Source organism: Macaca nemestrina, chromosome 9 (genome assembly GCF_043159975.1).
Source record: "Macaca nemestrina isolate mMacNem1 chromosome 9, mMacNem.hap1, whole genome shotgun sequence".
Classification (NCBI taxonomy): domain Eukaryota; kingdom Metazoa; phylum Chordata; class Mammalia; order Primates; family Cercopithecidae; genus Macaca; species Macaca nemestrina.
The window spans coordinates 39,222,495-39,233,681 of NC_092133.1; the positions used below are offsets into that span (position 1 = coordinate 39,222,495).

The 11,187-nt window shown below is 38.0% G+C and overlaps 1 protein-coding gene across 2 annotated transcripts in view; it reads right to left on the reverse strand.

Annotated features, from left to right (window-relative positions):
* The window catches only part of CYP2C18 (cytochrome P450 family 2 subfamily C member 18), a 36,495-nt gene extending 32,555 nt beyond the window's left edge, over positions 1-3,940 (reverse strand). Inside the window, exon 1 of one of the 2 annotated variants that reach the window (XM_011738336.2) lies at positions 3,483-3,940. In XM_011738336.2, coding sequence (XP_011736638.2) covers positions 3,483-3,650 — 168 coding nt within the window. In that variant the 5' untranslated portion in view covers positions 3,651-3,940. The remainder of the gene's footprint in view (positions 1-3,482) is intronic. The other variant, XM_011738329.2, reaches the window with a different exon arrangement.
* Between the last annotated feature and the right edge of the window lie 7,247 nt (positions 3,941-11,187).

Consider the following 11,187-nt stretch of genomic DNA (forward strand, 5'->3'; position numbering starts at 1 on the left):
GAGCAATTTATCAGTTTCCAATGTCCATATTTTGACCAATATTCAGCCACTGGGACACTGCTTCAGGATCCCCTGCAAAGCTCATCCCATAGGGATCCTGATGCAGGAGTCCTGTCATCAATACTAAAAAATCTACACCTTTTTAAATCACCCAGATGATTCTAGTGCCCAGCCTACTTTGAGATCCACTGGTATAATCACCACAGAAAGACAGTGGACCCTACAGAGATAGTATCAAGATGTGTGGCATCTCACAGAGGAACAATGTTTTCCATGCTGTACACTCATAGGTCACAGACAGCAGCTTTGTACAGAGGCCATAAATATTCTGTTACCACCCAGATGGCCCTGACTAATTCTTTCTTTCATTCATTTATGTTTATGATGAACTCATAGATATTTCTTTGACATCAGGCATGACTTGCTTTTTAAGAAGTTTAATGATCATAGCTAATATAAGCAAAATACATAGCATATACAGTTACTGACTTCTCAAAACCTTTAATCACAAAACACTTCCATTACCATTTTCTTTCAGGCAAAAAAATTATAGCAAATGACTGTGAAGCAAAGAAAAGCAGCAGGCCTTTATCATTTTGATTCTACCTTACAACTTAAAATGTTTCTCTTCTGGCAAAATGCATTATTTTATTCCACTATTTCTGACAATGACACAAAAGAAAAACATACTCCACAGGAAGTATTTGCTTTACAATAACGTACTTTAATAATTGGCCTCTGGTAGTACAGGAGGAATGTTGAGGAATGTTCCTATAATATAACATATAACCTTTAATAACTGGCCTCTGGTAATACAGAAGTTTCTATGTGACATTAATGGTTATATGTGACAAGCCCACAACTAACATCATATTTAACAGTGAAAAGCTAAAAGCTTTTCCTGCAAGATCAGAAATTAGAGAAGAATGCCCTCTCTGACCATTTCTGTTCAACAGAGTACTGGAAGTCCTAGTCAGAGCAATTAGACTAAAAATAGAAAATATTAATATAGGAATATTCATATAGGAAAGGATGAAGTGAAATTGTCTGTTTCCTGATGATGTAATCTTATATGTAGAAAATCCTAAAGACTTCAGAACGAAAGTGCTAGAACGGATAAACAAATTCAGTAAACTTGAAGGATACAAAATCAACATGCAGAAATCAGTGGCATTTCTATACACTAGCAACAAAATATCTAAAAAAGAAATTAAGAGAACAATTCATTTATAGTAGCATCAAAAAATAAAATACTTAGGAATAAATGTAACCAAAGAAGAGAAAGATCTATATACTGAAAACTACAAATCATTGATGAAAGAAATTGAAGGTGACACAAATAAAGGCGAAGCTATCCCATGTTCATGGATTGGAAAAACTAATAGTGGTAAAATGTCATACTACCCAAAGCAATATACAGATCCAATGCAATCCCTATAAAAATTTTAATCTCATTCTTCACAGAAATAGAAAAAACAATCTTAAAATTTGTATGGAACCACAAAAGACCCCAAATAACTAAAGCAAATTAACCAAAAGAATAAAGCTGGAGGCATCACACTATTGAACTGCAAAATATGTGACAAAGCTATAGTAAGCAAAACAACATAGCATTAGCATAAAAACAGACACATTGATTAAAGGAAAACATAGAGAACCCTGAAATAAGCCCACACATCTATAATCAATTGATTTTTGACAAAGGTGCCAAGAACATACAATGGGGAAAGCACTCTTCAGCAAAAGATGTTGAGAAAACTGGATATTCTTATGCAAAGAATAAAACAGAATCCTAATCTCACCCCTTATATAATAATTAACTCAAAATGAATTAAAGTCTTAAGCATAAGACCTGAAACTAAAAAATAAAACTGCTAAAAGAAACCATAGAGAAAAAGTCCATGACATTGGTCTAGGCAATGATTTCTTGGATATGATTCTAAAAGCACAAGCCACGAAAGCAAAACTAGACAAATGAGATTCTGACCACCTAAACTTCTGCACAGCAAAGGAAACAAGTCATAGAGTCAAGAGACAATCCACGGATTGGGAGAAAATATTTGCAACTCAGACATAAGATAAGGGACTAATATTCAAAATATATAGACACTCAAATTACTCAATAACAAATAATTCTATTTAAAATGAGCAAAAGGGTCAAGTGCAATGTCTCATGCCTATAATTCCAGCACTTTGAGAGACCAAGGTGGGTGGATTGCTTGAGCCCAAGAGTTCAAGACCAGCCTGGACAACAGAGAGACCACATCCCTACAAAATATTAAAAAATTATCCAGGTATGGTGGCATACACCTGTAGTCCCTGCTACTTGGGGGACTAAGGTGGAAGGATGGCTTGAGCCCAGGAGCTCAAGGCTGCAGCAAACTGTGATCCTATCACTACACTGCAGCCTACAACAGAGCAAAACCCTGTCTCTATTAATTAATTAATTAATTAAATGGGCAAAGGATTTCAGTAGACATTTTTCAAAAGAAGACATATAAATGGTGAACAGATATATTTTTTAAATACTCAACAAATTTAATCAGAGAAATGCAAATTAAAACCACAATGAGATATCTCATCACAACTTGTAGATATTATTATTATCAAAAAGATAAAAAGATAACAAGTGTTGACAAAGATGTGGAATAAAGTGAACCTTGGGTATGTAAATTAGCGTAGTGATTTGAGAAACCAGTATGGATGTTCCTCAAAAAACTAAAAATAGAACTATCAGATGATCCAGCAATCCCACTACCAGTATATACCCAAAGGAATTGAAGTCAGTATGTGGAAGAGATGTCTGTACTTCCATGTTTATTGCAGTGCTATTGATAATAGCCAAGATATGGAAACAACCTAAGTGTTCATCAATAAATTAATTGATTTTGTATGTGGCATATATGTACAATGAAATGTTATTCAGCCTTTTAAAAAGGAAAAAATATTCTTATTTATGACAGCATGGATGAATCTAGAGAACATCATATTAATAAAATAAGCCAGGCATAGAGACAAATATCATATATGATCTCACTTCTATGTGGAATCTTAAAAAGTTGAATTCATAGAAGTAGAGATTAGAATGGTGGCTATCAGAGGCTGGCAGGTGGAAATGTGCCAAATAAGGGAATACTTTGGTCAACAGGTACAGAGTTACAGTTAGATAGGAGGAATAAGATCGGGTGTTCTACTGGACAGCAAGGTGACTATAATTAATGTTAATATACTGTATATTTCAAAACAGCTAAAAAAGAGGATTCTAAATGTTCTCATTACAAAGAACTGACAAATATTTGAGATGATGGATATGCTAATTATCCTGATGATCAATTCACAATGTATACATGTGTCAAAATGTAATATTGCACCCCATTAATATATTCAATTACCATTTATCACTTTGAAATGAAATAAAACTTTAGGAATCGTGAGGTTAAATACACCTTGTAAATTACTAGAGGAGCATAAAGCATACTTACATTGGTTAAGGATTTGCTCATGTCCTTAACATCTAACTGCAGGATATTTCCAATAATCGGGAGAGGAGTGGGGCCAGACGGAAGCCTCCCTCTTCCAGAGCTCTGTCTCCAGAGTGAAAGGAGAAACAAACAGGAGAGACAGAGCACCAGAGCCACAGCTGGATCCATTGAAGGCTTCTCTTCTTAGTAAGAAAACTGTGGGCTTTCACTTCAAGGCTTTTATAACACTCGCTGTTAATCCACCTGTGATTCTAACTCTGACTGTGACTAGTCAGCAAAAAGCACTTTAATCTCTCTTCTGAATGAACATTGGCTCACTGAAAAAAATAAAAATAAGGTGTTCTTTTTTCTTGTTCTCATTTCCAATGCCCCACCCTGGAGATTCTGGTTTAACTAGTCTGAAGCAGAGCCCAGGGTTTTTTTGTTTTGTTTTGTTTTTCTTTTTTTCTTGAGCTGGAGTTTCGCTCTCGTTGCCCAGGCTGGAGTGAAAGGGCAAGATCTCAGCTCACTGCAGCCTCCACCTCCTGGGTTCGAGCGATTCTGCCTCAGCTTCCGGCGTAGCTGGGATTACAGGCATGCATGACCATGCCTGGTTGACTTTGTATTTTTAGCAGAGACAGGGTTTCACCATGTTGGCCAGATTGGTCTCGAACTCCTGACCTCAGGTGATCTGCCCGCCTTGGCCTCCCAAAGTGCTGGGATTACAGGCATGAGCCACCGTGCCCGGCCAGGCCTAGGTTTTTTTCAAAACCCCAGGTGGTTCCACTGTGCAGCCAAAATTGAGAACAAATGAAATAAATTATTTCATCAAAAAAGTATTCAAAATTTTGGATTCTTAGATTGATGAACAGTTGGAAATATGACCTTGAAGGGAATCTGTGTATTATATCCCTTGTATGTAAAATAATATTTATCCTATTGAGAGGAGGTAGCCAGCTTGCTTTAGGTAGGCAGTAAGGGAAGGGTCCCCAGAGAACCTCCAACCCTTCCAGGTCATCGCCCAATCCACAAAAACCCCAAGTACTTACACTAGATGTTTTGTGCAGATAAGGGAACTTGCACAAGGAGCTTGCCTAAATATGCCCGCAGTGAAAAATTCCTACCTTTAACACATGTGCAGTAACGGAATTAAATCAATATGGAGTGGCTTACACTAAGAGTCCACATGCGCAATGGAAGGAAGGGGGTGGAAACACCAGGAATTCACGCCTTATGCAAATAAGGATCCCAGCCTCATCAGCTTTTCTATAAAAATCCTGGTATTCAACTGTGAAGTGGCAATCCACAACCCGCTTTCAGGGCCTCTCTCTTTGCTGAGAGTTTTCCTTTCACTTAATAAATTCTACTCCACTCACTCTCTGGTGTCTGTGTGCCTAATTCTTCCTGCATAAGATAGCAACTCGGACCTAGCTGAGCTAAGGATCAGCAAGACTGCAACACTATAATGCTTTCTCAAGCACTGGGATCATTTTCCTTGAAAATGAGATCCTTTTGAAATGTTTTAGTGTAGTACTAACATTACAGCTGCCTAAACATAGCGCAGCTAACAAACTCATTCATCTTAAACGCCTAAACCGGTTATCAATTAACTAAGTAAACATACACACCTTTTTCCATTAACCCCCCTGAAAAACCTGGACAGCTGAGAATATTATTTCATATTTTTCAAATGGGGAAAGGGAGACTCTAGGAGAAGAGATGACCTATTCAGTGTTCCATAGCTCATAAATGGCAGGCTGGGATTTGAACTGAGATCTTCTGATGCCCACTGCAGTATATTATCACTTACACCTGAGCTGCCTTGTGAACAGTTTTAGCAAAATAAAATAAATCCTAAAAACATTCATCAGTCTGAATCTACACCACACTGTTCACAAAATAACAGGGCTGTACATTCTCAAGAGAAGAAATAAAAGCTAGAGTTTCTCCCCTCTCTGTTACTGAAGAGCTGAAACTTACTCAGTGTAACTGAGGAAAGAGCCAATCTCAGAGAATTAAGTGGGTAAGAGCTCAGCAACTATGGCTTCTCCACCTCCCACTCGCCTCCAGACACAACTGTTTCTATTGCTTTTTTGGTCTATGTCAGAAATAATGGAATGAAATATTCCACAGCAAGGAAGGGGAACTATAGGCAGAACAACAGGCATGTGCTTCAGTGGTGAATGGGAGGTAGGGAAATCATTAAACAGAGCCACAGCACAGAACAAACACAGTTGTGCAGACCTGAACAGGATATGACATTTAGTGGTCATGAGGCTCTATATATCACTAAAATGATACACACATTTCTGGATCATTAATGGCAATGCTTGTACAAAGGCATATTCTGTAAAGATATCATTGTGGTATTCTAAATGACTAGTACAGTTATTTATTTGCATTGTATATATTTAAGGTATACAACATTGGTAGACATAACAGTGGAATGATTACTACAGTTAAATTTACATATCCATCAATTCTATAATTACCTTCTTTTTTGTGGTATAAGCACCTAAAATCTACTCTTTTAGCAAATTTTCAGTATAGTATATTAACTATAGTCCTCTTGCTGTATATTAGATCTTTAGACTTATTCATCCTATCTAACCGCAAATTTGGGCTCTTTAACGCGCTTTTTTCCATTTTCTCCCCCTTCCACTTTTGGTAACCACCATTCTACTCTCTGTTTCTATGTACTTGACTTTTTAAAGATTCTTCATATAAGTGAAATCATGCAATCTTTTTTCCTCTGTATCTAGCTCATATCACTTAGCATAATATCCTCCAGGTTCATTCCTTGTTGTTGCAAATGGCAGTATCTCCTTTTAAAGTTTAAAAGATATTCCATTGTGTATATAAATAAACACCACAATTTCTTCATCCATTTATTTGTGAATGAACACTTAGGTTGTTTCTATATCTTGGCTATTGGAAATAATACTGGATTCGTGCAGTTATTTCTAACTGCAATAAGGAAAAATTAAGTTTTGTCAAGATCCCATATCAACAATGTTTTATCAAACATGTTTACAGGGATTCTGACAATTCACAGAGAATTTTTATACCCATCATAACTCTTTTGATCCTCTCAATTACCCTTGCCTATGGTAAAATTATTCCCACTTTAGAGATAAGGAAGCTGGGCCTTGGAGATTCAGTATTTTGTTCAAGGACACAGAGGCTGAAAATTATAGGGCCGAGGCTGGAACCCTATCTTCTAACTCTTACATCATTCCCTCCAAGCAAGAAATTCAGTTCAACCAGAGTCACCAACATTTACTCACCATGTACTCTGAGGCAATATTTCATTACTCAGGATAATCAGTGACTTTCAAATACACATTAACCAACTCAACATGTGCAACATAGGTTGATTACAATTAGGGTGTGGTTTTGTAACCTTTGGAATTTGAGTCAGTCCAGGTTGTGGTGAATAATTTATCTGAGACAAAGAGAAACAGTTATTTTACTGCTTGGTTCACATAGCTCTGAACTCTAAAAGAAGTGCACTACTTTGTTTTAGATAAAATGACCTCAATGTCTTTCTTTAAAACAATCATTTTATTTCTTGAAAAATGGGTTTCTATTCCTTCTTTCTATTGAGACTTCTGCCTGGTCCGGTCAAAGAATGAAAGAAACATAGACAGAGACAGAAGGGGTCTCAGAGATCCACTAGCCTAATCCCTACTGTATTATTAGAAATAAGGAATTGGTGAGTAAGTGAGGTGAACTGTCACCAGTGCATCAGCATATAATCTTTTTTTTTTTTTTTTGAATCCAGGTTTTAATTCCCAGTTCAGTGATTGCCACATTGCAGAGATTTCCTATTATTGCCCAAATGGATTGTCAGGAGGGCGTCTGGCTGAAGCCCTCCACAGTGACAGAGTAATGCAAACCTCAGCTTGGGTGAAATTGGGTGAATGCAAACTGCTTCTTTTTAAATAAACCTTTTCACTGGAATGTAATATACAAAGAGAATGTTGGAAACATCCTAAATGTATATAGCTCAATGAATTATCATGAATTAAACATATCTGTGTAATCAACACACAGATCAAGAAAAGTAATTTTGCCAGGACCCCAGAAGTCCCTTTATGTCTCCTCCTACCTTCCTCCCCCAATAGATATCTCCAATATTATGCCATAGGTTAGTTTTGCCTGTTTGTGAACTTAATATAAATGGAATCACATTATGTATTTTTAAGTATCTAGTATTTTCACTTAATTTTGTGTTTGTAGGATTCATTCATGTTGTCACAAATAGCAGTAGATAAGTTAGGGTTACATTAGAGTGTTTTATTTTATAACAATTCCAAAATTTATCTTTTCATTGTATTGTTATGGACTTTTGAGTTGATTCTAGTTTGTGGCTATTGTGAATAGTGCTGTTATTACTGTAATACATTGTTATCCCAGTATAAGGATTTCTATTGATACAACTATGAGCATAATTGCTGGATGTGCATGTGTTCACTTTTATTAATGACTGCCAAATAATTGTCCAAATGGTTTAATAAATCTACAATTTTACTGAGAGTGCCAACTGCTTCTCTTTCTTGCCAACCCTTAGTATATTGTCTTTTTTCATTTTAAGCATTCTGATGTATGTGTAATAATATTTTATTGTAGTTTTAATTTTCATTTCAGTGGAGCTTCATGATGCCGGGTGATTTTTCAAATGTCCTTTGGCAATATCAAATCTTTTGTGAAGGGCTTGCATAGATTAGATATGAGTCCATTGTTGGTTTTATATGTATCATTTATCTATGTATATGCATATCTATATGTATGCATATCTATATATATACACACAAATGCATATATATTTGTATAACTTTAATAACTATAAATGTAATAAAAAGTTGGAGGTACAAACAGAGAATTTTCTCTATTTTGAACATTTGAGAGTAATTTTGGACCTGAAGCTCCAAACCTGAAATATTTTAGTATACAGCTCTTATAAGCAAGGCAATTTGACTATATAACCAAAATATAACTTTCAAATTCAGGAAATTAACATTGATGCATTAGGGCCATCTAATCCTCATTTTCATTAGTGTTTCCTCAATAAATCCCAATGATATTCATTATATTCATTTTGGAATCCAGTTTAGAATCCTGAATCACATTTTGCAACTAGTTTTCATGTCTCCTTAGTCAACCACAGCCTGACACAGTTCTTCAGTCTTTCCTCAACCTCCTTGACCTTGTCACTTTTGAAAAGCATAGGTTGGGAGTTTTTAAAATTTCTCTCAATTTGGGATTATCTGAAGTTTCTTCATAATCAGATTCTGGCTATGCAACTTTGGCAGGAATATCACAGAAGATGCTTTGACTTCTCATTGCATCATATCTAGTGACAAATAACTTCAATCTGTTCCATTACGGGTGATGTTTACTTTGATTTTTGATTATGGTGTCTGGTTGTGTCCTCCACCATAATGTCATTCTTCCTGCATTTGTAATTAAGAAATACAGGAGGCTGAGGCAGGAGAATCGCTTGAACCTGGGAGGCGGAGGTTATAGTGAGCCAAGATCGCACCATTGCACTCCAGCCTGGGTGACAAGAGCGAGATTTCATCTCAAAAAAAAAAAAAAAAGAAATATTTTGTGGGTAGATTCTTTGATACTACATAACTATATATTCCTCATCAAGTTTTTAATGTATTCATGTATTTATTTATATCATTATGGAATCACGAATTCAGTTGTGTTCAATGGGTTATAATCCATTATAACATTGCTTACTTTGGTGCTCAAATTATCTTCTAATGACTGGATTCTGAGTCCTTTTGTCATGCCCCCCTCAATCCTTAAGCAATTCCTTACTTTCTGGCACAGCAAGATATTATAGCTCATCTTTTCCTTTTTTTTTTTTTTCTTTGAGACAGAGTCTTGCTCTGTCACCCACACTGGAATGCAGTGGCGAGACCTTGGCTCACTGCAACCTCTGCCTCCTGGGTTCAAGCAATCCTCCTGCCTCAGCTGGGATTACAAGCACCTATTGTAGATTCTCACTAAAGAGGTAGGAAGACTTAGACTTGTGACTCCCTTCCTCTGTTCCAACTTATCAGGAGACCTGATGGTCACTGGGGCCCTCAAACGTTTCATAAGAAAAATAATCCTATCCCAATATCGCCTCCTTGTCAAAATGCTGTCTTTGGGCTTCACCTGCTATTGTCATCATTGACATCTTCCCCAAAAGCTTGAGTGTGGGACTTTGCTGCTTGAGGACAAAGTACAGAGGTAGTTCTGCTCAGCAGCCACAGGGGGCTGAAACAGAGTCAAGCATATCCCCAGGGTTGGCATGTGGGAAGGTGTGAGAGAAGAAAGCATAGCTGAGGTCTCAGGAATTTAGGCAACAAGTCCTGTGTCTGAGGCTCAGACCCATCTTACACTACAAATGACAGATGAGGTTGCGCTGATTCTGAGCCTGGTCCAGAGCCACAAACATTTTCAGCAAAGCAGCTGTCAGAGTCCTCAGCGGAGTTGTGTCACAGATCCTTGGTGTCAGCCAGATCAAAGTTTGTAATGACACTGTTGAAACTGCAGACTGTTTGACTACCACAGAGTCTCAGGTTTCCTATCTGTATGTGGATCCAATATTACGAAATGCCTGTAGTAGGCAGTTCTTGCATTACTATAAAGAAATACCTGAGGCCGTGTGAGGTGCCTCATGTCTGTAATAACCAGCACTTTGGGAGGCCAAGGTGGGTGGATTGCTTGAGTCCAAGAGTTCAAAACCAACCTAGGCAACATGGCGAGATCCCATATCTACTAAAATACAAAACATTAGCCAGGCATGGTGGCACGTGCCTGTAATTCCAGCTCCTCGGGAGTCTGAAGCATGAGAATCACTTGGACCCTGGCAGCAGTGAGCCACTGCACTCCAGCCTGGGTGACGAAGTAAGACCCTGTCTCAAAAAAAAAAAGAAAGAAAGAAAGAAATACATGAGACTGGGTAATTTATAAAGAAAAGAGGGCCGGGTGTGGTGACTCAAGCCTGTAATCCCAGCACTTTGGGAGGCCGAGACGGGTGGATTACGAGGTCAGGAGATCGAGACCATCCTGGCTAACACGGTGAAACCCCATCTCTACCAAAAAATACAAAAAAACTAGCCAGGTGAGGTGGCGGGCACCTGTAGTCCCAACTACCTCGGGAGGCTGAGGCAAGAGAATGGCATAAACCCAGGAGGCGGAGCTTGCAGTGAGCTGAGATCCGGCCACTGCACTCCAGCCTGGGCAACAGAGCGAGACTCCTTCTCAAAAAAAAAAAAAAAAAGAGGTTTAATTGGCTCACAGTTCTGCAGGCTGTCCAGGAAGCATGGCGCCAGCATCTACTTGTCTTCTGGGGAGGCCTCAGGAAGCTTGCAATCATGGTGGAGGGCAAAAGGAGGATCTGGCATCTCACAGGGTGAAAATGAGAACAGAAGGGAGAGTGGGGGTTGCGGGGGCTTGCCACACATTGTAAAACAACCAGATCTCACACAAACTCACTCACTATCACAAAGACAACACCAAGCCTGAAGCCATAAGGGATCTGCCCCCATGACCCAAACACCTCCCTCCAGGCCCAGTCTTCAATACTAGGGATTACATTTCAACATGAGATTTGGGTGGGACAAATATCCAAATCATATCAATGCATATCAGAGGTCCTGGGAAGCTTCCAATATAAATAAATTCCAAATCCAAAATTCTTTAGAATTAGCAGCGGAGTTGC